General features: G+C 45.0%; 1 protein-coding gene across 1 annotated transcript; it reads left to right on the plus strand.

Annotated features, from left to right (window-relative positions):
- The first annotated feature begins 5,814 nt into the window (after positions 1-5,814).
- Positions 5,815-24,129, plus strand: FAM174B (family with sequence similarity 174 member B). The gene is made up of 3 exons (XM_065847404.2): positions 5,815-6,365; positions 14,621-14,752; positions 20,272-24,129. Exons 1-3 carry the CDS (start codon positions 5,830-5,832, stop codon positions 20,273-20,275), a joined length of 672 nt encoding a protein of 223 aa, XP_065703476.1. The 5' UTR covers positions 5,815-5,829; the 3' UTR covers positions 20,276-24,129.
- Positions 24,130-25,792: the final 1,663 nt, after the last annotated feature.

The raw sequence follows: 25,792 nt of genomic DNA on the forward strand, positions 1-25,792 counted from the left end.
ATACAGGTCACTTGTAATTCTGGATGGAGTCCTGCTCCTTGGCAGCCACTTTAACATCATCAATAAACCTCCAAAGCCACGTGATGCTACAATATTAGCAGCTACCGTCCCACTGAGTTTATTTTATGCAGCTGAGATGAAGAAATACAGTCTATGGACAGAATCTGCAAATTATCTTAAAAAAAACCCAAAATCTGAATTATTTTTCAGCTTCCTCCAGGTTGCATTTCAGCAGACCAGCCAGGACATATTGCTTGAGTAGGCAGCAGAGCAGCAGGAATCAAAGTCATAATCGGCTTTTGTGTTCTTTGATTATTGTTATCCAAACTAAACAAAGATTTGTGGTTTAGTGATGTCCTTCCTTTCCCTGGTTTTGGTGTTTTTTTTTTTTTTTTTTTTCAGATTAACTGCTCTACTGTGACATTGTGTATATTAGCGATATTGTAGGAACCTGTTCAAGAGATAATCTCTGCAGCCCAGCTTAATGATTGCACCAAGCTTTGTTTAAAAGAAATCTGCTGCTTATCATCAACTTAAATTGCAAGCCTCTTGCAGCAATAACACCGGCTTTTAAGTGCCTGTAAAAAGCCATAAATGCTTTACAGGGTTATAGGAATAACAGGCTAATATAATGTGCTAACTAGGAATGTGCAAAGGAGTCAGACTTGTCCAAGTATATCGGAAGCTACTGCTTGCTCTAGATCACTGGTCTTTAATTAGCGACAGGACTTCAGACCAGCCCGCAGACGACTCGTGATAGAAGAGGCATTGCAGTTTTACTGCACTGCTGGTTGAGGTCGATAGACACTGGAAGAACAATTAATCCCTGCAATTACCATGTGCTCTCTTGTCTGACATTCATGCCCAAAGACTCTCTGATTGAGACCTTGTCGCTCCTTGTATTTATATCTCAGCTGGTATCCTGGGTTTTGAGACGTCAGAGGTGTGTTCATGTAGCACTGATCCCTTACATGTTACACTTTATTTCCTACCTTTCTGGAACTCCAGTCTTTGTCCAGAAGGTGTATTACTTCTGCAGAAAATCCTTGAGAAGGCAGCTTGCCTCATTTTATATACATTCAATTTCTCGCACAGAAACACGTATTCATTCCTGCAAACCCAGCTTGCATAAATCCAATGATTGAGCCAGCTTCAACTGTTTTGCTTATTTCTTCTCTGCACAATTTCTTGCAAATTCCCCCTTATTCTGACTGCTAAAAATACATTTAGGTGCTGCCTGGGGGCCATCAGAGAGCACAAAGGGAAGGGCAGCTTGAGTTTCATATGCATTGCTAAGCAATGCATCAAAAGCCTTCCCCACAAATGGGGATGTTCTTGTAATAGGCATTCATAAATACAGAAATCTGCCATTCCCAGAAGCAATTGCATGTAGAAGCCCTCTCGCTTGTTCTATTTAGCCAGTGCCAGACTCTTCTACGGAAAATGCAATTGCTAGTGAGAGCACAAAGTTATAATGATACCGAACAGGTGTAAACTGGAAGAACAGCTCAGCAGGGAGAAGAGCTACACCAGCTCCCACCGCTGCCCCCAGCAAAGCCTTCTCCTTGTGGTTCGTGGTTGTATTGGGAGAGGAAAGCAAGCTCTCATCGGAAAGGAAACCAAATATTTTCTGCATTTTTTAAATGTGAATTTCCTCTCAACTTTTCAAAGTCCCGTTCTTCTACCAAAGCTCTCGGGAGGCCAGGCTTTCACATCAACCACTGCTAAGGGGGAGACGAAACCAAGATGTAGTTTCCTTCTTACCCAAGTGGGACTCTTTGTCCTATATACATGGAAAATGTGACTTACTAGGTAAAAACTAAATCCCGTAAATTAGTTCCGATCCCCCAAAAGTGATTATTGAGATAAAGTGTTTATTACAGAAGGGCTGATAAACTCCCCTTGCTCTGCTCAGAACAAACCACATAATGTCATTGAAGAACAGAGTTGCGAAATCCAACATTCCAGACCAGGAACCAGGAATGATGCCCAGATTAGGCAAATGACATGCGAAATATCAGGAAAAAAGAATTAACTCATTAAAAAAACTTAAACAAAAAAATCTGAAGTCACATGAAACATATTACGCTCTCTAAAACTATCATGTTAATGACTCTTCACCTCAAATATGTTTACTCAAAAAGTCCTCAGTATCCTGAGAATATGGAGCTGGGATTGCAAAATTAACTTAAAATTCAGGAGCCATATTTACAGATTATTTATATAGCAACAATCTGGAAATATTTCCTTTGGTTATTGCCATTTGACAGAGATTTTGGATGTCCTGCTTCTCCCTGTAATGGCATTTTTAGGGGCCAGACTGTAAAAAAGCTTCCAAGCTTCCTCCACTCCAGCATCCTATTTACCTGTTTGAATGTTAATATGAAGACCAAGTACACGTTATTCTGAAAGTTGAGGCTTTAAATGGCTGCAGTTTATTGCAAGGCTCCTACTCCATGACCTTTGTTGGGATGAGGGCCCTTTTCCTCCCCTGTTACAGTTCTGGGATTCCTTTCAGTAGAGCATTTCTTGAGGCTGCTTTAGTATTTTCACTTCTGGGGTAAACTTTCTCTCTTCTGGCTCCAAATGAAGTTAAGACAGCAAGGCCAGCTGGATCAGTTTATGTTGTGTAAAGTTAGCTGAGATGCTGGGAAGTCCTCAGGAGATCCATTACCTCCTGGTGCTTTATGCCTCATTCTCAAGCAAGCTCAGCCATTTTCCACTGTTTCAGCCTTTTTAACATATGAAGGGGAAGAAACTACACTAAATACCTTGTAGAACTCAGAAAAAAAATGGATCAGAGCTTAGATATTATTTTCTTAAGAATCAGTCACTTAAGATTTCTATTGAACAGATGGGAACAAAGCCCAATCTGGCCTAATTAAAGAACAAAACAAAATTAAATTGTAACTGAGCAGTTCCTCAGCATTCTGCACAATGTGGTGGAATATAATGTCCCATTGCACTGCAGAACAGAGACACCATGGAATAAATCTTGGTCCTCCAGGCTCCAAGTACAACGTTTAAGGGCAGACACAGAAGAAGGCGAAGGAGCAGCAGAATTTTCGGGTGCTGTGCACCCACCCACCCCACGTTGTCCGTGTGAAGGGGACATTCTCTGTGGTTCACTTGGTGAGCCACAGGTCTAATGCTGCAGAGTGCCAGCCAGCAGCTCTGCTCCATCTCCTCACAGAACGTCAGAGATGCCTCCGGGCACCTGCTGAATCTCTCCAAGCAAAGCAGAGCTTGATGGAAGGGTCACCTAAGGCAAGAGGAAGATTCCTGGAAGCCAGAGAGCATCAGATGTGGCTCCAAGCACCGCTGACATATAATCTCAGCACCAGCCTCCTGAAATGTTCACTGTTCGGTCATGTCTACATTTCTCTGACATCTTCCAGTGGGAAAGACATGCAGGGTTCATGCAAGTGCTACAGAGAGGTATGAATTAGGGGACCCCCCCTACTCTGCAGGTTCCATTTCCAAACACAGTCAAGCCTCTATCCCCATGTGTCTAGACGATGCTGATCAGAAGCTAACTGAATGCAAGGAATGCAATAAAAAGCATCCAAATAATTAACTGTCATTGCAGGGAGGCTGCCTAAACCCAATTATGATCAGACCCAGATTACCAAGGGATGAAGAAGGCAGAAATAAGATCCTTAGAAGGCAGGGGACAGAGCAAGGGTACAAATGAAATTAATTGCACTTTGCACATGGTAACACCTTCCTTTTCTTCCTCTTGCTGTGCAGTTTCTCACCTGAGCTCCAAAAATCCCAACAGCATAAGCCTGCTTCTTAGGGAGATCAGAAACAAGCCAGAAGGATCCTGAGCTTTATCATTTCTAGACTGGAATATCTTTGACACCACACGTACTGGTACAATTGCAACTTGTCAAATAGAGAAACTCTGAAGTGACAATAAATATTAATTCCCTGTGCTGGCTTTCAGTCTAAATCTTAGCAGATTGAAATATCTGCCACAGGAACATAAAAAAAAAAAAAAAGAAGCCAAAGTAGCAATAAAAGTCAAACAAAAGTGCCAGATTCAGCATCTACCACTGCCTGGTTTATGCTAGTCAAGTAACAGATGTTTCAGGCTGTGCATTTCAGAGGAAATTACACTGATACACTCATACAATATAGCAAATCCTGTTGCAAATTTGCAGAATATTTATTTCAGGAGTAAGTCTGGCTCTACAAAAAAAATGGATGTGAAACAAAATGACTTGGCTTACAAAGCCTACAGTGCCCCTTTGCCCATCCAGCACCACAGCAGCAATGCTGAGATGAGATCAAAGATGATCGCAGGAAAATCATAGGTCCAGCAATGTCCATTTTTCATGCTCCAGGAGGGCTTTTTGCTGCTCACCCATCCTGCATCACCCCACGGCAGAGCTGGCAGTATTTGACTATGAGCAAGCTTAGCAGGATTCTTTGCCATTCATCTCTCCTGTCCGAGGAACACCAAAGGAACGGAAGTAAAAATCAGTGTGGTTCATCTACCGTTGACCCATCGGTCCTGTCGAATGGCTGAGCACTTCAGGTAGAATCCTGAGTGGACTCACACCCAGGATTCCCATACAGTGATTGTGAATATTAATTTTGGAGGGTGGAATGTGTCTTCGACTGGGTGTGTACCCAGTGTAAAGGACCGTGGAGCTCTGATTTCACACAGACAAGGCAAATGGTAGGTGTGGATTTGGACTTGTGGCCTCTTGGAGGTGGTTCTCGCTTTGGAAGCCCCTATGCTTCTAGTTTTGTCTCACAGAGCAGCACGGCACTGCAAGAGGAATGGCGGGGTGCGAACAAGGGGAATCTGATAGAGGCTGAGCAGCAGCTGGCAAACATCTGAGAACAGGCAGGGCCCACAGCAGGGTCAGTGTTTACAAATAATAAATCATGTGAGCAGCGCTCACACCAATGTTTGGGATAAGAGTCCGCATCACCAACTTGACCTCCTGCCCAGCTGGATTTTCTTTTTTTCTTTTCCCTGAAGAGAAATAAACTGGGGCCCTATGTTGGAAACTGGGAAACTAGACAAAAGTGAGCAATGAAACAAAGCTGGAACAATGACCAATTCAGTCTAGGGGGCCTTCTGCACATTGTCCACGTCGAAATTTCCTCATCCCAAATAACTTCCTGCAAAAAAACACAGGATGCTTTTATTACCGAGTGGGTGGCGCTGGATACGGCATCGCCATTGGTGGGGAAAGTGGATGAACTACGCGTTATTTCACTGCCACCTTTCCTACGGGACAGTGGCAGCAGGAATACCACTCTGCAGTCTTTTTCGTGCTTTAGTGACACATTCATATAGATGACACCCTGCCATGCCAACCCTGAAGTATAGAATTTAATAGGAAGGAAATCACCTTGCTCTTCTTTCCGCCGTTCACCATTTCACTTCATTTTGGAGGCAACGTGCCCCTCTCCCCAAGCACAATTATTTTGTGGCAGTGAAGCTCATGATAATACAAAACATGGAGAGCAAAACTAAATTACATCTTAGCGGTATCGTAGCAAAGGTCCCCCGCTCCCCTGCTTTTCCTCCCCGCCTGGCTTAGCTGATGGCACTATTCACATGCTCGGCACACCTGGGATGGTTTGCAGAACCGTGGTCATGATTTTAACAATTTTAAAGATGTGAAATATTGGTAAATAAACTTCAACTGGAAGCCAAGCCGAGGTGACCAGTGGAAAACGAAAAAAACAGTAAATTTATCTAGAAACTCTTGAGTTTAAGCTCCGCCGTGCCGAACCCGCAGCACAGGGAGGTCTGCACCGCGTCGTTCTCAGTTTGATCCCGGTGATCGCTCCGCATCTGGGCACATGTCGCGTGTTGTAATTAACAGCGGCCGTTACCGGCGCGGAAGCGGCGCTGGCCCCGGCGGAGCCCCGAGGAGCCGGGGGGCGGCGGGAGGAGGCGCTGGAGGCCGCGGTCCCGGCCTCCCCCGCACCGGCCGGCCCTGCCCCGGGCAGCGGGGCCGCGGGAGGCGGCGCCTCTCGGGGAGGCGGGCCGGGCCGGCCGGCGCTGCCTTCCGGGGCTCGGCACGGCGGCCGGAGCCGGGCAGGATGCACTCCGCCGCCCCGCTGCTGCTGCTCGGGGCCTGCCTGCTGCTGCCGGCGCTGCTCCCGGCCGCGCCCGGCGCGCACGGCAGCCAGGAGCCGGCATCGGGGCCGGCCGCGGCGGTGAACGGCAGCCGCCTGCCCGCCGAACCGGCCGCGGCGCCCGGCAACCATAGCGGGGCCCAGCTCAGCCCGCTGCCCGCGCTGCTCCGCGACCTGTCGGCGCTGAAGGCCGCCGTCATCGGGGCCTGCGCCCTCACGGCCGCGCTCATCGCCTGCCTTCTGCTGCGCGTCTTCAGGTAAGGCCCGGCCGGGCCGCGCCCGCCCCGGCAGGTGCCGGCGGAGGGGCCTCGGGGCTGCCGTCGTCCCCGGCCGGGGAGGTGGGGGCAGGCCGGGGTCGGGCGGGCTCCGGCCGGGGCAGGCGGGAGGCGTTAAGCCCGCGACCTCGCGGCGCCTTCCCGGAGCGGCGGGAGGCTCAGGCAGCACCGAGCCCCTCGCCTCTTACTGATATTCTTTTAAAGCCTGGCTTCGAGCGTGTGTAGATGCCTCATGAAACTCCTGGGGAGCCACAGGGGCACCGCCGGCCTCACAAATCCGCATATTCCTCCACTTCTGCAGAAAAAATGGAGCGGGAGTTAGGTTTCAAGTGGCTTTTTTCAGGTGTGGGGTATGAGGGGCTGGGACCAGAGCAGGCACAAAACAAAACACGGGAAGTTCCATCTAAATGTGCAAAATACATGGTTTGATTTTTCACTGTGAGGATGGTGGGTTTCTGGGGTAGGTGACCTGCCCCGGGTTGTGGGGTCTCCATCCATGGAGATGCTCAAAGCCCAGCTGCAGAACCGGCTCTGGGTGGTCCTGCTTGATCTCCAGAGCTCCAGTCCTACCTCAGCCATGTGCGTCATGTTCACCCACAGGGTAATACGGGTACTCTCGTTGTAGTAACGCATCCAGAGTATAGAAGACAAATCTTTTTTAATCAAGTCTAAGCAGATAGGCATGAGCAGGTCCACCATAACCACAAGTAGAGGCTGTTTTAGACCACAGTCCTGATTTGACTGGAACCCTGCTCAGTGCTGTATAACCAAACTCCCCGATGTTTTGGTTGGATAGATTGCTGATGGATGCAAGCTTGTGTTCCCAGCACCGAAAGGAAGAAAATGTTGCTTATGGAGCTGGGAGAAGTGCTGGTGAGCAGTGGGAAGCTGGGCAGAGGTTTGCATCTGCTTGGTGCTTCTATCTTGTCCGTTTAGTTCGGTGTAACCAGCGCGGGACAGTTCATTCGCTGCCCTTCACGCTGCTGAAGTGGCTTGGTGCTGGCACAGGCAGCCCTTGAAACTCACATATCATCTCCCACTGCAAGGGACACAAGCACATTAAACCGGATCCCTTTAGAAAGCCAGTCTTGGCTTGTTGCCAGAGCAGAAGCAAAGTAAATATTACAGTGCCGTTTGGCACTGTTAGTGTTAATTAGCACTTATCTCAGAGCAGTGGTGAGAGTCCCTGTGGTACACTGGAGGCTGCCCCTGCCTTGTGCAGTCTACAAATAATAAATATGTCAGGGAATATTGCAAACTCTAAGTAGTTAACAATCATCTGACTTTTAGGTTGGGGGAAAGAGCCCGGAGCGAAGAGTGGAGTGGCAGGGAGGAGGTGTGTGCCACCGCTCAGGTGACAAGCAGTTGGACAGGTGGAGCTGGCAAATTCTTCCTTGTTCTGTCTTCAGGCACCTCCTTTGTATTTCCAGGATGGCTGAAGCTGAATGCTCTGCTCCTCCTCCTTCTGAATTAATTCCGTGCAGGAAGGGCAGTGATCACAGTGGTAATACTGTGAAGTATGGTCATAAAGACCCAAGTGATAAGAATTTATATTTTTTAAAGAAATTGATATTTAACTGAATAGGTTTATGAGCTAAAGTTAAAAAGTCTCTAAGTGCAGAACGAAAAGCTTAAGTTTCTGTGGCTAGTTCTCTCTGATCTTGGAGAGTTTATTTCCTCTGCCTCAGTTTCTTTTGGGTACAAAGTGAGGCCTTGTGTCAGGGAGGCCTGACACTAGGCTGAACGTTTCTAGCCAAAGAAAGCAAACCAACAGCCTTTAAAGACCTTTCCCTGTACCATAATCAGCAAAACCAGGTCCAGGTTAAAGTCACCTTGCCAATGGTAGATTAATTCTACCATGCCAGAGTTGTTATACACCTGGTCAGAGTTAATGTAGTGTTAAAGACATGTGAAAAAAAAAATACTTCTGAGATCTCTCCTATATCTATAATAGAACCTGTAAAGAAAATAGGAAATGAAGCATTTTTCTTTATCTGACAGAGCACTTGTTAGTAAACAGTTATCCCAGTTGCAAATGAGACAAGAATAGCAACAGGTATGTTTGTACGGTGTCACACTTGTAGCTGACAACATAGATTGGAGGAGATTCTGTTGCAGAAGAGATAAGGGATTTACCCTCAGTAAATGTAAAGCTTTTTTTTTCCATCAGAATAAGAGCTTTGTTCATACTTAGTAAAAAACATTGCATTTTTTTTTTGTTCTGAAGTGTCATGGATTCCTATGAAAGAGATTTTGCTGGAATCCAATCTTTGATTAAACCTTTACTGTGAAATTGCTCTGGGTTGCTGGAAGTAAATTATCCTTTTAGCTATGGGTTGTAGAGATGAAATGAAGTAATGATTGGCCAGATATTCTTGTAACAGGCACTGGATTTTTTTTTTTTGTACTTTTTCTTTAATACATCTCCTTTGAATCTATTTTTATATATATGTATTTTGTTTTGTTTTGTTTTTTCTCCAAACGACGATGTATTTCTCCAGCTTACCACCTCTGTTTTTAAGACAACCCTCAGAGATTCCTCTACATTCCTTTTGGAAATATTATGCTCTGAATCCATCTGATGGTCCTGTGATTCAGAATGTGGTATTGCCCAAAGTGATCTGAATTCCCTTTCTCTCGGTGGCTACTCGGGTCCAGGAAGGCCAGCCAAGACTCTGCTCCTTGGCTGTGTGCGGCAAGGCCTAATTTGCTATAGTGATTTTTTTTGCAAGCCCAGTTCTGGGCTTGCTTTCTTTCCGATACCCCTGGGCACTGCATGGTCCCAAAACAAAACCATTTCCACAGCAGACCCAATTTCATGTTATTCTCAATCAAATAGTCATGTAAGTTGCATTACCAAGAAGCATAGTGTCTTGCAACAGTTTATGGACAGTTCATGCGGCTGAATTCACTCTTTGATCTGTGTTTTTGATTTTGCCTTTTTGCCCCCATATTCTGCCCTATTCCCCTCTCCTGGTGCAGCTCGGTTAATTTCAGTTACATTTCAATACAATTCTTGGATTCAGCTCCCATGAAACGTAATTTTTCAGCTGTGGCCATCTACCTTCTAGGGAAACTGGGTAAGTTACTTCTGCTCAAATGGACCAGCTGACAGCAACCCAAAGCTTTAGTTGCAGAAAATTGAGTGCATTAAGTGTGAGCTACATGTCTTGACCTGTCCTTGAATGAACAGAACCCAGGCTGGAAAAGGCTGCTATTATTTATCTAGATTTTTTGAGAGAAGCTACCTGCCTATTTCTTAACTCATTGCTTTGTTATGTTGCTTGTTGTTTTCTTTATTGTTAAATAAAGAAATAATTTTTTAATAATAATAATTTAATAAGAAAAAATAATTCTGTAATAATTTCAATAATTTCTTTCTTGTTATATTTATTTTCCGTATTGTTTTTTGCTGTTTATTTCTTCCTCAAATACCACTTTAAGGTTAGTTTTCCAGTAATTGCAAAACTGGTATAAATTACTGAGATTGTGGAGGGAGGTTCAAGCATATGATCATAGGATACAAGACCCTTTGTTCTATGAGCTGTGCAATTGCTCTGGGCCATCCAAGGCTTAACCCCACAGAGTCTGACTGATTTAAAATTAATTGTATTATAACTAGTTAGACTACTCCAGCAAAGACAAGACCTCTGCCAGGAACAGAAAAGATCGCTATTAAAATGACCTTAAATGGAGAAGGAAAAAACCCCAACAAAAAAAATCAACCTCAAAACATATATTTGTGACCCATGTTGAAAGCTTTGTTTAAACTGCCTGTGGTTTAGTTATGGCCACAGAGAATGACAAATGGGACACTTGTCCTGGGTCTCAGAGGTCCTGTCTTTGGGAATACTGGATTGTCTTGATGTGAGTGTGGCAGCAAACTGGCAGAAGGGAGGGAGAGGGGATTGCTGTCTCAAACTGTCTTGGGCTCTTTACAGCTCTCAGGGGAACAGTCACAACAGAGGATGGATGCCAGTCTTTGTTGTAGGATTCACTGCCTTGGAGATTTTGGATATATCATAAAAGTCTCTATAGCTCTGCCCTATAAAACAGGGATACTTCGCAAGCGCATCTCAGACAATATTGGTGTGACTGTGCTCAGATGTTTGGAAGTGCGTGCTGGCACTGGTACTGACCAGCAGATGTGAGTGGCTATATTTTAATTGCTTACAGACATCACTGCTTCATTGAACCACAGCAATATCCCATTTAGGTCCTCTTGAAGTTATTCCCAGTAGCAGTCTCTGATCCATCCCTTCTATTAGCAGCGCAGTTAAACAAGGGGAAACTTCTGCCCTTTGCGGTGGTGTATATTCCATCTTAAGGACTTGAGTGTTAGAAAAGACAGCACCTTCAGTTTGTTACAGCAAAATGAATATATACAGAAAACATGTGAGGGCTTAGCTTAGTGGTTTGACTTTCTTGTATACAGCATCACCCAGAGAGCAGAGATACCCAGACAGAGCAACAGTAATGAAATATCGCTGATCTAATTCATCAGCTGGTAATAAGCCTGGAGTTTCCGCAGGTTTATATTTCCATAATTTTTTTTTAACTGCTAAGGGAGCCCGTTAATAGCAAATAAACTGGTCCCAATTCCATTCCCAATATAACATTGCTGCAGTTCTACGAGGAAGGTTATATGTAGCTTAATTAGACTTCAATAAGCACTTTGCTAAAAAGGGGTAGAGCTTTTTTGATTTTTCTCTTTTTCCAGGGGATGGTCCCCTCCCCCTGCATCTCTTTTCAGGAAGCATTAATGCCAGATCAGAAATGCAGATACCTCTCTCTGGGTCAAGAAAAGCATTATCTTTGAATATCAGGGTTGTTGACTAAAATAGATTAGAGGCGTAAATAATATTTACTTTGCCACATGATTCCTCAGAAAGGAGGATGAAATGCTGCATGTGACTAGTGCTTGATCAAAATAGCCCCTGGTCAAAATAGAGAGACACAAAGTCAGCGTTCTGCTCCAGCCCCACTCTCTATGTTGTCCCTCCCCGTGCAGTGTGGTGGAGGGAGAAGATCTGATTTCTGATGGACCAGGCCCTGGTGTGGCACACGGTGGCAGAGGTATTGGAGCCTAAGGGTAGTACCAGTGTGCGAATGTTTCTGAGCCTGCAGAGCTCAGGAGGAACTGGAAACACGCTCCCATGCCCAATGAATTTTTCTTCATCTTTTCTCAATTAAGCACAGTGCTTGTTACACCTGCCTTCTGTTAACACCAGTGAGTTGGTTTTGGTGGGAGCAGCACTGGGTGTAAAGCGAAAGGTTAATATCCCTGTCTGCAGTTAACTTTTTGTTTTCCTCTTTGTGATGGTTCAGTGCCAGACCTGTAGCATCCCCTTCTAATTACAGGGGGTGGCTGAAGTCAGACAGAAGTGATGTGATTTTCATTTTTTTTATGCAGTGGAAAACAGTTTTCTGTGCTGAAATAGCCAGTACTGCTTCTACCCTGGGTAAACTGCTTGGGGAGCATTTCAGCTTGTTGTGCAAGAGGCATACTCTCACCACAGCTCCCAGCACACTTCTAGTTTGCTTTAAAAAAAACCCACACAAAGTGAATGTGGCTGGAAATGAGATCCTCTCTTTGTCCATGAGCACTAATGTGTCCTGATCCCATCCAGGAGGTCTCCAAAGTTCATGAAACATTTGTCTTGTAGTTCCTGCCCTGTGCTACTCTGCTGACTCTGCTATCTGTCTGCAAACAAAAGATGCTGCCTGGTGACTCCCGCTGGATAAAGTCTTTTTCCTTTTGTGTTGTGGCTGCTGATGATTACAGGGATCCTACTGAGGTTCAGGAGTTTTAATGTGCAATGGTTTCCTGACGGGCAGGCTTATTTTGTGTGCATGCAGGGGCACTCCCAAGGCTTTCTTTTAAAGTTAGGTTGAGTAATTCTTCTAGTGTTTATGAGACCTAGGGGAGTCATTCACATGAGCAACTGTGAGAAGATGGACCACTGAAAAGTGCAGATTAATGACAAATTAGCTAGGTAATCTGGTGTAGAATTAATAGAGGAATAAGAAGCAAGGAAAGACGCTGTTGCCCTGCCAATGGCAAACAAGTGACTGTAGCAACTTAGCCAAAAAACAGCAGCACACCGGGCTGCCTCCCTTTTCTAAATGAGTGCAGTGGTTAAGTGAGGGTTGGGGAGGATTAATAGATGACCATGCAGTGAGTTCTGCTCCAGGTCCTCTTTAAAGTCTAGTCCAAATAGGCTAATTAATGGCTGGAGGCTAAAGGGTTCTAGTTCTCCATTTCTAAAAATATTTATTCTGCAGTTAATTGCTTCAAACACTCTAATATTAACTGTTTCAAGATGAACTCTGTAGAATAAGTTATGTTTTCTAATGGGAGGGAGTGAGGGAGAATGTCTCTCGATAGAGTGGACCTGATACGCAGGTAAGGTCTTAAATGACTGAACCTATGGAACACCCTGTGGACTGTACATATAAGGCTGTGCTTAGTTTGTTCTGACAGGCAGACACAGGTTAGTTTTGGTCTATGTTTAGGCTTCACAGCATGAGTAAATTTTTTTTGTAAAAGCAATACATTACTTGTAAGATGAGACCTCCCTCCATCACTTTGCTGCTGGGTCCTGGCTGAGAAGCAGAATAATACAGGGAAGTGTTTTCAAAAGGATTTACAAGTGTTTGGGTTAAGAGTCCTCCTATATTGGATATAAAATTGCTTGTTTCAACAACAGGAGTAATAGAACAAGCCAGCCCGTGCTCTACGTGACACAGCGGCACAGATTGCTATAAAGAGTAGGCGACAGGAGACGACTTTGTTCTTGCTTCTGATGCGACCTGAGCCTTCAGAACAGAGAGGAAATGCAAACTGCTCCATCCCAAGGGCTGGGACCTATTTGTTCAGCCCTGGACTACTGCCCGAAAGCTGTGCTAGGCAGAGGCACTGAGATTTCCACATCAGAGCTGTTCAGCAATTTAAATTGCCTTTTCTTTAAACCTAGAAGGGGCTGTTGTGGTGGAGACGCAAACGCAGGGTTTGAGTCCCAGTCTCTGTGTAATGCTCACACCTTGCTTCTTGCTGCTGTGTATCTCTGCAAAAGGCGTCTGTTCTTGTTGCAAAAATGTCAGTGTTGAATGCAGCATATCTTGCAGGACATGCCAGGGCAAGACTTGTTCATGGTGAACGTGTGTTCATGATGCAGCGTCTGCTCGGAGCGATAGCTGTCATTACCAAAAATTAGGGGCTGCTTGCTTGTGCCGGCACCAGCTCCCTTCTCATGCTCGGGAGCTGCCAGTTTTGTTTCATAAGAGGTGGAGGGGAAAATTCTGCCCAAAATATCCACTTTTCTCCCCAAAGGCTAGACGTACGCATCAGCACCTTTGTTATTGTATAATCACAAAGCTGGATTAATGCATGAGCAGTGTGACCCTCCTAATATGCATGAAAGGAGTAGGTGAAGTAAAAAGAACCTGCACAATTCAAGCCACAGGCAGAGAATTAGTTGAAAAGTGGTACACCAAGTGTTTGTTAATTGGAAGTAAAAGCAAGTGTTAGAAAATAGGTCTCTCAAAACCATGCGACACGCAGGCGCTTGAGCATCTCTGTCTGAAAAGGGAAGTAAGGCTGGTGTCTGTAGGAGGCGAGGTGGTAGGTACAGTTAGCTTCAAGTGATAGTTGATTATTTTTCATAGCAATTGCACAGCACGGAGCATGAAACTTCTCAGACTAGGCTCAAGGTTGTTGGCCTGAGCTTGGCCTGGTAGCATTAAAAGAGAGCAGGTTGTTTTGTACCCAGACATCACCATCCCTTTGCTTCTTATACTTCCTCCCTAGAACATTCCCTTGTCTCAGCAGGGCTTAACCTGGGCTTTCTCATCTAAACACATTCACTAAACCAACCATTGGCTGCTTCTGCTGATTAAGCCCACGTCTCGCTTATTGAGCGTGGCAGCAGGAGGACGCAGAGGCTGCTGCGCTCATATGCCTGCCCTGGATGCCAGCGGGTTTCTGGTTCATCAGTGACCAAAAGGCTGACGATGATCTGGATTGCAGTTGACGAAAAACCGTGCTTTACACTGACGGGCACAAACGGTGGCCTTGGAAAGGCAGCGGGAGGGGACACAGGCTGGGGACGCAGCCTTCGTGTCTGGGGAGGTCCGAATCAAACAGGGCAGTGATTCAGTGTTGGTGGTAATGGATTCAGCGTATCCAAGGAATTCTGTATAAAAATGATGTGTCCCTCCCTGCCTCTGTGCTTCAGGTCTGGCAAGAGGATTAAGAAGACCAGGAAGTACGACATAATCACCACTCCAGCCGAGCGAGTAGAAATGGCTCCTCTGAACGAAGAAGACGATGAGGATGAAGACTCAACAGTGTTTGATGTGAAATACAGGTACTGCTGCGAGCCTATCTGGTTAGACTTGCTCACTGAGCTCTTATTAGTGAAGACAGCTCTTTTCTTCTCTGCTGGGCCAGCTCAGCAGAGATGAGGCAGTGACAGTCTCACCTTGCCCAAGTATTATCGCTCTCCTTTACAGCCCCTCTGCCTGTTCGCAGCACACGTTGCTCCATACTCTCCCGCTCTTGTATTAACCACGTTGCTACCCTAGGCTGTCTGCCCTCCTCTTTCCTCTGCAGAGCAGCACAACTGGAAACATGTGCCCCAAATATCTTACAAGGTTTAACAAACTGAACTTCCCCTCTCGGGCAGCTGTTGGCAGTCGTTCCTGTGCGCTTTTCATGTCTACACACGCACTGGATGGAGCGTTGTAGGTCAGGAGCTGCTTTCCCAAGCACTGCTTTTGCCCTGAGCCTGGGAGGGAAACAACAGTGAATCTCCACCAACCTTTGGGTTTATACCAGGGTGCTCTCATGCTGTTGTGTGACAAAGAGAGGACTGTGGTCCCTCGCTGATGTTGTCGGTGGTTATCCCTTAGCAACAAACTTTCTTTAAATATGTTTGTCTTTTTGAGATAGAAGCGGTGTGACAACTCAAAACTTTTGGTGCCTATTCTGGGTGTGAGATTTATAGCAACCACTCAGCACATAAAGATGCCGCGCATTGATTTATGGCATCGGTATCTGCATCTCTTATTTTTATTTGCATCAAGCCATCCAGAGCATTCGAGTTGCATTCTCATCCAAATAAGGCCTACTCTAAAATCAGTGTCACTTTGGCTGAAATAAGCTCTCCTAATTATAAAAACACAGATCTTGATAACTCCTAACTGGAGATTTTACAAACTCTACTCATGTTGCCCATCTCCTAACTTTAGAGCAAATGCGCTGTTCTCCCTTTCCAAGCACATGCATGCCATCATCTAAAACACATAGCACCACATACCCTGCTGGTAGTTTTGAAAATAACTGTGTTATTTCTCGATATGAAACAAGAAAGGGTGGGAGTTGCACCTTTTTGTGTAAATAATTATTTCTTGAATTAGGAGACTTCTATCAGTCCTTGCCTGACTGTTTCCATTCTCTGTAGCTGCCCTGTGTTTGGTCTAATAATTTCAGCTTGTGCAGTTTTTACTTTGGGACTGAGCTTTGTTAAACCTGGAGTGCAGAGATCTGTCTTGCCATGGCCAACTTTAACAGCCACTGTCTCTTGTCCCTCTTAACTTAGTACTTTCTCTGTGAACTTTTGGTAGCAAGATCAGAGGGCTTTTCCAAAGGCTGAGAACAGAGGGTTCTCAATCATGGCAGTGCTTCAGGATAAGATGTCTAGTAGTATAACACTAGATGAATGAAGAACAGAGCTCGCTGGAAACCATCTGACTCATGAGAGCTGTGGTCGTGTTATCTGACGGTGCGTCCCTGGAGCACACGCTGTGCTGATGCTTTCACAAAAGTAATTTGGTCTTCCTGGGTTCTTTAGCAGTACAAATGGCTCTTCACCTTGTGTGATGCTCTGTTCAGGGACCGGAGGGGTTTTTGGTTCTTGGCCAGCCAGCCCTCTTTTCAGCTGTGGGAATTCCTCCTGTCTGCCACTGTGCAACTGATATTAAGTTCCACATTTTCTGAAGACCTTGCTGCTTCAGAGATAGGTTTTTAGCTCAAACAGAACTACATCAGTTTAGAGGGAGAGATCATCTTACATGCTGCTCCTGAAAGATATGCCTGTGGGCTGGACTGCCCATTGTTCAGTCATGTAACTAACGTGCTGCCATATCTACAGCAGAAACTAGTTTTCTGTAGCTGTTTAAACCTAGAATTTTCAGAGTCTTCCTTGCTTCTGAATATCACATGAAATCAGGTGTAATCTTTTGACCGGTTCATTTTTTTTATTTAAAGTCTGTGAAACTCTGGGGAAAATAGTCCATTCCCCATAAAGTTGTGATTTGCCATGGTGTTTGCTCTGTGCTTTCCACTAGAAAGGCACCAAAATATTTTAAAAATGTAGGTGTCTGACAAAATGTGGGAACAGAGTGAAAAGGGAACCAGTTTTCCAAAGAGCAGCGCAGTAGGGACATGTTGGTTGTGATGAACTATAAGCATTAGTCAGTCCACGTGTTACTTATGTACTGTAAGAAGATCATATGCTTTGAGATCTCCAGAGTTACCACCAGCATGGCAGTAGGAAAACATCTGAAGAGCTGGCCTGGAGTCCCATGACATTAGGTACTGCCTAATACTAAGTACATTAGCCCAGTATTAACCTGCTTTGATATGCAGGTCACAAATAGAGTCTTGTTTTGGGTTTGTGGTGTCTTTGCTGGGGCTGACGTGGGGAAGCTCTAGGTTGGTTAGTTTGAGGTCCCCTCCCATAATTGAAAGATCCATATTGGCACTTGCCTCTGTGTTTGGAGGAATAATTGAGATTCTATGCTGTCTCCCCCATGTAATGCAAACAGCACTCTAATTAAGGCAGTTGGTGTCTAGCAGCAACAGGGGAGAAGCAACAAATACCTCTGCAATTGTTCTCATGCAGTTAATTTTCTTTCCTTTAATGCTTGTCCTTGTGTGCATTTGTTTCCAGTCTTACATGAGGCATCAAAGAACAGCAGACAGTGTAAATTGGTCTGTTGGATGAAGGTTATTATTATTTCTTTTTTCTTTTTTCAGGAGACTTTAGGGTTTTGGGCTCCCGGTAGATCCCACCCCCCACTTCCCATGGGCAGCCAAGCAATGAGAAATAACCAACTTCTTCCCATAAAGCAGACTAATGAGACCACTTCAAAATCTTAACCAAACATAGTCCTTTCTGTGGATGCAAAAGCCACCCACTGCCTGGCTCTCACAAATGCAGAACCGTGTGTGTGCCGGATTAGATACCCTCTTTGCGATCTCATTTCAGTCGCAGGGAAGCAGTTCTGTCAATGGCTTCTCTAATCCTGCAAGCACCATTTCTGCATGACGAGAATCTGAGAGTGTAAATCAAAGATTGTCACAGAGCAAAGATGCCAAATCACTTAGACATTAACACCTCCTTGAAAAGCTTCATGGAAACCATACTTTTTAATATGGAGGATGGTTTTCCGTGTGTATTTGGTATTGAAAGAGGCATTTAGATGAGAAATGCAGGAGTTGTTGTGAAATTATGAAAGCAAACTGAACGTGGAAAGGGTGCTTGTTTCTTGATCGCCAGTTCAATCTGTGCTGCGGAAGGTCGAAAAGTATCCCTGTCCAATTGATTTTTTGGACCATATGAACTGCATTGGTCATAATTTTCCAGATGTCAGGTATTTTTTTGTGTTTTATGATGGGATTACGCTTGCTGCCCATCTTGGAAAATGAGTTAGTGGAAGGCTAAATCCCATCCTCCAAGTGCGCTCTTTCTCATCCTAGCAGTAGAACTCTGTTTTAAGGTTCCCCTCTCCTTTTTGCTCCTTGAGCACGTTTTTTCAAGAAGGGAAGGGAAAATTATGCAGGTTTCATCATCTTGTACTTGATGGGGCTAAGCCATTGATACATCAGACAAGTGGGCACTATGTGGTACTTGAGAGGAGTGAGGTAAAGTAGGTTACAGGCAAATGCCCTGACAAACTGGTGTTAGTGTCCATCCCCCATCACAGAGCACTCTGCTTGTTTTGTGTAATAAAAGAGATAAAAACAGCTGCAAAAAGAACCACTTTCTGAAAAGGTAAATAAAATTGTTAGCTTATTAAGCTTATTAACTCTAGCATAGCTCATTGGGGGATTTCTTGTCAGCTTCAATAGAAAACTGAAAACAAGTACTGAATAAATTCAGTGGCGCCTGGCACATGAAAGGTTTTGAGAGCACGTCAGTAATGTGAGATACCAGCAGCGTCTCCTCTCCCTGCTGACGTGCAGCTGGTGGAGGCTGCGCGTTCCGCTCGTGCTGGGCCCAGCTGGGTGGGTTTCACAACCGTCCCAGCCTCAGCCTGCGTTGATTTGTGCCACGTGAGAGCCCAGAGCTGGGGAAGAACTTGGAATTTAAATACCGGAGCTGGAATTGTCCCAGCCCTGGTGTCAGGCTCCTAAATAAGTACTGGAAGTTTTTCCTGGGGCAGATCGAAGGCTCCATCCTTCCTGTTGGCTAAGTGCAATTCCGCAGTTTGTTTTCCACATGGATTGTCGGTTTTGCCTCTAACAGCGGCAGCACTAGCAAAACACAGAAGCATTTTAGGAATGCATCTTCCAAAGTGCTCTTGAAAGCAGGAAGATGTATGTGTAAGGAGCGGTGGCAGGCAGAGGGAGAAGGACAGGAACTCCACCATCATGGGACTAAAGGGCATTTGAGAGCTTGCAGGATATTTTAGAGGAAAGACACACCACGTGTGAAGGCTGGATTCCGGGTTCATCCCGCTTTTCAGGCACTGATAGCATTGAAGTGTGTGAAAACATCTTCATCACAGTTACAAGGTTCAGCCTTTGATGTGCTCAAGTCTTTTGGGAGTCCCTGTAAAATACGAGAGTTATACTATCAGTGTCTTCTCTTTTCTTTGAATATGTCCTTTCCAGATCCTGATAGTATGTGCGGTGCTGAATGGAGCAAGGGATTGTCTGCTTGTTACAGCAAGGGAGCGGCTTTAATGGATTTTTTACCAGCAAAAGCCACAGGCTGTTCTGGATGATGCTAGGTGAATTGTGCTAGGGTTTGTAGCAGCTTATGTTTTCTTTCTTCCAGCAGGCAGAAGTTACATATAAATGGAAAGGTATCATTTATCCTCATCTGCAGGAGTGCGAGTCACTAACACAGCTGCTTACTGTAAACACAATAAATTGCCAAAGCTTTGGTTCTGCAGTTAAGGATTTCCCATGGTCCACAGAAGGGGAGGAAAGAGATGGTCAAAAAGCAGTTATTGTTTGTTTTTTGAAGGCCAGGTTCTTTCCTCGTGTGACTGTGACAGTTGTTAGAGAGCTCACCACGTTCTGCTGCCTGTTGGGTCGATGAGACACTGGCGGTGCAGTCCTACAGGAGGGCTCTCGCCTCCTTCATGAGCGTAACAAGTTCCTATTAAGATTATTTTTTTGGAACCCCGAGGCAGTTAAAGCAGCAGGGTGTCAGGAGGAGAATCCATAGCAAGGAGCAAGTCCACGTGTGATGGTTAGTAAGGGGCTGCACTGGTGAGAAAGGAGCTGCGAGGTCCAAGACTCTTTCCCGTGCAGTGAAATAGCAACCCCGTGTGCACGCTCCTTTCTCTGCTCTGCACAGCGGCTGGTCGCAGCATCTCTCAGCGTCTGGGATTTGTCTGCGATAACTCTGCTTTTTCCTTCACTTGGTCTGGCTTCTCCTGGCACAGTGTTAACATATCAGTGTCCAGTGTCACCATGGAAATCAAGTGCTGGGGGGAACTGATGGCAATTACAGTAAATAATGCTGCCTTTTCTTTGTGATTTCCCCTCCCCGCCTCGTCCTCTCCCCCACTTTGTGCAGGGGTTCTCATCTCTACCTGTGAGCTATTTGATTGCAATTCTATGGCTGTACTAATTCTTCCTACCTTCCAGGTAAAGCAGCTCCATGGAACATTGGTGCCCTGCAAGATGTCGTTCTGCTGTCGAGGGACCTGCTGAAGCCGTAACTGTGAAAGGGGAGGCTTTCATCTCTGCAGCGTTACAACCAAACCAAGCCTCGCCTCCTCAAGGTGCTGTTTGTACAGCAGGCTATGGATCTTCTGGCCAAAACGTCACTGTTCAGTTCCTGGTTTCCAGACTTCTGGTTTGGAATGACCAGGGTTCCTCTTTGCAAACTCAACTCTTTTGCTTTAGGAAGGCTGCGGTGTCACTAAAGCCTGACAAGATGCAGCCCTGTGTACTGACTTGCAGCTCATTATGGTCTAAATAAGTTTTGCAGAAGGAAGAAGAAAAGGAAGATTGAACCAAGCTGCCCCAAGGACTTATTTTCTAAAATCCTAATTCGTACCTTAGTCACTGTTAAACTTTGGTCGTTGTTAAACAGATCATGGTTAAAAAAAAAAATCAAGAAGTTTATGTTTCTGGGCCTTACAGAAGTGATTTATGACTTTAAGCGGTAAAAATGTGTAAACCATGCTGAAATGCCACATTGTATGTTTAGTGTAGGATTTTTGGGGGGAGTGGTTGAGAGGTTGACTCATGTAAAACATTTTCTTGACTTGCTACTGATTTTTTGTTTAAAACAATTGCACTAAGCTTTCATGATAACATTCTCATTGTCCCCGAGAGCTCTGGTCAGACCAACTTCAATAAATGAGACCACAGGGAAATAGGAAGAATTGGGCATGCCCTAAACTACCACAGTCTTGGATTAAAGAAGATATATTTTTGTAATTTTCTGTCCTTCCACAGGGTGTGAAAACAGTGTTTTGTACTGTCCTGTGCTTAATGTAACTTGTCTACAATTCATCTATATTACCTTTTTTCAAAGCAAAATAAGTCCTTATGTGGAATGATTAGATTGCAGAAAGAACACCTCTTACTTTTCATGGAAGCTTCATGTAAGTGATCTTTATGTGTATCAAACTGGAAGTTTTCCCCTGCTGCCTGCTTGACAAATCCCCTTTAACTCAAGGATGCATTTCTAACCATGGCTCCCTGCTGTGCTTTGTGCTGCAGAGGTCAGAGCTGTGGGTTGACGCTATGAGAATTAGATTGCTGTGTCTGGATGGATTGGGTTTAGGAGACCGCAAGCATGAACGCTTTCCAGGCCGTCGTTAGAAAGGGCAAACCAAACTGGTTTCCTTTCTTTGCTTTGTGGTTTTCCTTTAAAGTAACCACAAATGCAGTTCAGGCTTCTCTTTGACATGTTTATTCTCTGTTTACTGCACCCCTTAACACCTTTTATTTTGGGTTTTTAAGCTGGCTGGAACCTTGCTTTTCTTGCGGAATGCACGTTATCCATTTGTTTCAGGATTGCCCCACTGTTTGCTTGACCCTTTTCCAGCCTCCTGCAGCTACAACCCCTCAAGGGGGCTGCGGCGTATCTGGCAAAGCACCATCTTTGCAACAAGCTGCCAGTTTGGGGCTTTTTTTTTTGAAGGCCAATTGGGATTTGAGGCTTGCTGAGAACACTGAACTGCTTTGTCATGATACCACAACGTCCACCAGCTCTGCACGGTTCCCTTGGGCCCTGCAGTTGGTAAAAGGAGGTGAAGTGGAAATTTTTTGTCTCTCTTTCCAGCAGCCTTGTGCTTTCTTCAAAGAAACTCCCATAACACAGCTTGCTTTCAGTTTTCAGCAGTGGCTTTGCAAACAGCCCACTCAGGCTGGCTGGAGAAAATCCCACAGCAGACTGGTGTGTTACTATTAGTCATCAAGGCAATATAAAAATGCTATGTTATTTTCATTCATGGAATGAATTTGAGTCATTCCATATTACTGTTACTAAGCAATATTTAATGTCTCAGCTGCGAGGTGAGGATGGGGTTGAGGTTGTGTCCTGGCTGGTGGGAATTGCAGGGACCAGCAGGTTAAACGGTCCTGTGTGTTGAGATGAGATCTGGGACTCTTTCCCTGCCTGGGTAAAACAGGCTTCAGATTTAAGCTGAATGACTCTGAACAAAATATTGTGTTGCTTCAGGACTAAAGTGCTTTGAAGACAGAGAATTGAACTTCTTAGGCAGACCAAGTTCTTTTGAAGACACAAGTGGCGATGCTGAGAGGAGAGGTTAAAAGCTGATGTTGTATCTGCAGAAGGTGAAGGAGCGAGGTGACTGCCATGTCTGAGCAGACACCATGGCAACACGGTCATGTCCGCTCTTCTGCTGAACTCATTAATCTGGGCATCAGGCACGCTGGAGGAGTGGTGGAGAGGGGCTGAAACCTCTGTGCACGAAAGAAAGGAGAGACCAAGTTATGTAGGAGAGAGATGAGAGGTAAAGGTGCATACAGGGCACTTCTCTTTTCCAGGGGTGAGTTCTTGAAATCAGGAGTTTTTCCACCAACTTCAGGTTGCTTGCTGAGTTAGACTGGCAAAGGCCATGCGCTTTCTATGTTTGTGACTAAAAGATCACACTATTTCCATAATATGACTAAATATCAATGATAAACAGGGACCAGGTATTTAAGATGCTGAAGACAGAGGTGCCCAACAGCCACTGGGATGCTCTGATTCCTTGGGGAGGTCCCAAACGCTGTGCCATAAGCTAAAAAGTGCTTATAGGGAAGCAGCAGCTGCTTGGTGGAAATAAAAGGCCAACCTCACCAGTTGCTCATGGTCATGAAAATAATCTGAATGCTTTGTTTGATACTCAGTTGCTGTTGCAAATGTGAGGCAATGTTTACCTCTACAAAAGTTGCTGTATGTGATTTAAAGTGTCTGGTTAAATATTCTATATCTATATTTAGTTAAGATTTTAAGAGCACTTGACGTGACTCATCTAATAGTATATATATGAATATTTTTTTAATGGTAGGAATTAGTTTAAAACAGTTTTAATAATATGGACTGTTTGGTTCAGGTAGTTCTAAGAGTTCATTGGAGAAGAAATAGCCATTAACCACTACATGAATGTTTTACCTTAATGCTCTGTGTATCTTACACCGCAGATTTAATCTGCTTGTGACTGTAGTGTTTTAGTACCTGCTGCTATTTTGTGTTGCATAGTCAAACTTGCTTTGTTTAGGAGCATTTTTAAAGACATATTTTTTTCGTTACAGAAAATGAAAAGACAATGTTATTACAGATGTCTGCCTGTAGCTCACTGCTTGCAAAATCAACCAACTAGTCTCAGAGTCAAACCAAGCAAGTGAATTAGAGGCTTTCCTGTTTGTGCATGCTGTGCTGTGGAGGAAAAACCCTGCGCAGAATGGCAGCATCTCTGCTCCAACCACAGCCCTGTCACCAGGGACTGCATTTGAGAGGCCAGAAGTTGGTGTGCTGTGCTTGCCTGCAGAAGTAAGTCAGAAGAACACAGATAATTTTGTATTTCTCCCCCCCCGGAAGATGAGGAGTTAACTGCAAACACTTATTTGCACACTAACTTGTGCCACCCTAATGCACATCCTAAGCCCCAACTGACTTGTAGAAGTCTACAAGCACTAATAGAGCTGGAACACACAAGCTCTAGTGCATTTGAACATTTTATCTGTAACTGTTCTCTCTAATTCACTGTATGCGCTGCAATCTCTGCAGGGTGACAGGCTACTGGTTTTCATTAAGGGTTTTTTTTCCTTCTGCTAGAAGAGTTTCTGCTGCTGCAGTTTGTGTGTGAGGAGCTATCAGGACCATGCGTTTTGTTTTGTGCAGTTGCTTGAACTTTGTTTAGAAATGTTTAAGAGAATTAGTCATTGTGACCAAAGCTTCTTTTTAGGAAAAAATTATGAGTTTGAATGGGCTTCTCATGTTTCAGTACAGACTTCCATCATTAAACATGTTCTTGGACTCCTGCTTTGTGTTGTGTGTTACGTTTAGGGGGCAAATTGGAAAAGGGCTGTTGCTTGGTGAAGTTTGGTGAGTTCGAGAGCTTTGTGTGATGCCTCCTTATAGGGTTACACATCTCTGCAGTGCAAATCCCATTGTCCTGTGGCCATGAACCCAAGCACAGCAAGGAGAGAAACTGCTTTTAGCAGCACAGAAGAGTAATATGTTTAATTACAAAATCTTTGGTTACAACCAGGTCGGTACCTTGGAGCCCACAAACTGCAGACCTATGGGGTGAACCAAACTGCATCCCGTCCCTGGGGCACCCAGGTCACATCGCAGCCATTAAGCAGATCTGGGTCCTTCCACTTTAGTCTTGCTTGACCAAGTTCTCTGTCTCTGAAGCAGCTTTGCCATGTGGCTTTCAGGGCATGGTGAGAGGCTGAAGTGCTAGAGATAAGGGTCAGGACAATCTGAGGCTTGCTTATTTGTTGTTGCGGGTGTTTTAGCAGTACTCTGAAGTCTGTTTTCCTCTTACACTATTTTTCCATGGAGTGCAGATGCTCTGAGACCCTGCAACAGCTACAGGACAGCCTGATCCTTTACCCCCTGCATGAATCAGCTCTGCCTCCCTCCTCTCCCACGTACCAATGATCCTGCCTTGATGTCTTCATCTCTTCAGTAAGTCTAAGAGTAATGTGGTGCTGCAGACAAAAGGCAGCTGCTGTCCAGCCAGTGCTTTTTAAATTATGTCCTGCCAGTAAAATAAAGCTTGATCTAATTCAAAATACTCAACAAAATGCTATTAGGCTTCAGGCATGAGCCAGCTGTTGTGCAGCAGAGCTGGTTTGTGTGGTAAGTTCAAGACACATCAAGGTGAGCCCCAGCCTAACCCTAGGCTGTGGCTAAATAGGACAAGTACCCCTGAGCATCGGCTGCAAAGGGGATTTTCCATGTAATGGGAAGGCAGCAGCTGCAATCTCTGGGTGTATTTACCTCTCCGATGAGATCTCAAATGGAAGATGAGCAAATGACCAAAAATGTGGTGTAAATTATTAGCTAAGAGGCAAGAGTTGAAAAGCTAGAGCTTGAAGATGATGATTGCAGCTGGGGCTCTGGGCAGGAGGGGTGAGGGCCAGTTTGGCCCTTTCTGAATCATGACATGGGGGATGTCTGCAACTCCCTGGCCAGGGTTCCAGCTCTGTGCTGTGCAGATGGGGGACAGTTGCTTTGAGAGATGATGATGGATAAAGCTTAGATAGCCTACTGCACTACTTCAGCCAGATAGATTCACTTGAAGGGTAGCACATGTCATCTACTTAAAGTTCTTCCCGGTTCCTCTGGGCTTCTTATACTGTCTCTTTCTAGAAAATTTAATTCAATGTACATGTTATCATTCTGGCTTAGCAACAGGTACTTGCTTGGGACTTTTACCAGTTCCAAAACCCAAATGAGCCAGTTTGGCTGTCTTGTCTGACCTGCCTTGTGCAGCACAGAGTGCTCCTGGGGGCTCCTCTGCCGAGTCCACAAGCCAGTGAAATAACCGGCAGCATTCCCACTTACAGGCAGGAGAACAACCTGCTCTGGGCTATAGGGTCACAGAAGCCAAACTTGCTGGCTCTGCTCACAGTAAAACCTCAGCTGGGAGTTTCAGGGGTGTTTTTCTCACCAGGTAACAAGTATTTTTGC

The sequence above is a fragment of the Patagioenas fasciata genome, chromosome 12 (genome assembly GCF_037038585.1).
Source record: "Patagioenas fasciata isolate bPatFas1 chromosome 12, bPatFas1.hap1, whole genome shotgun sequence".
Classification (NCBI taxonomy): domain Eukaryota; kingdom Metazoa; phylum Chordata; class Aves; order Columbiformes; family Columbidae; genus Patagioenas; species Patagioenas fasciata.

What these genes read in the sequence shown, in the direction of transcription:
- FAM174B (XM_065847404.2), top strand. Translation starts at nt 5,830, where the DNA reads ATGTCGCGTGTTGTAATTAACAGCGGCCGTTACCGGCGCGGAAGCGGC. An exon ending in CTTCTGCTGCGCGTCTTCAG is followed by an intron (nt 6,366 to 14,620) that starts GTAAGGCCCGGC and finishes TCTGTGCTTCAG; the next exon opens with GTCTGGCAAGAGGATTAAGA.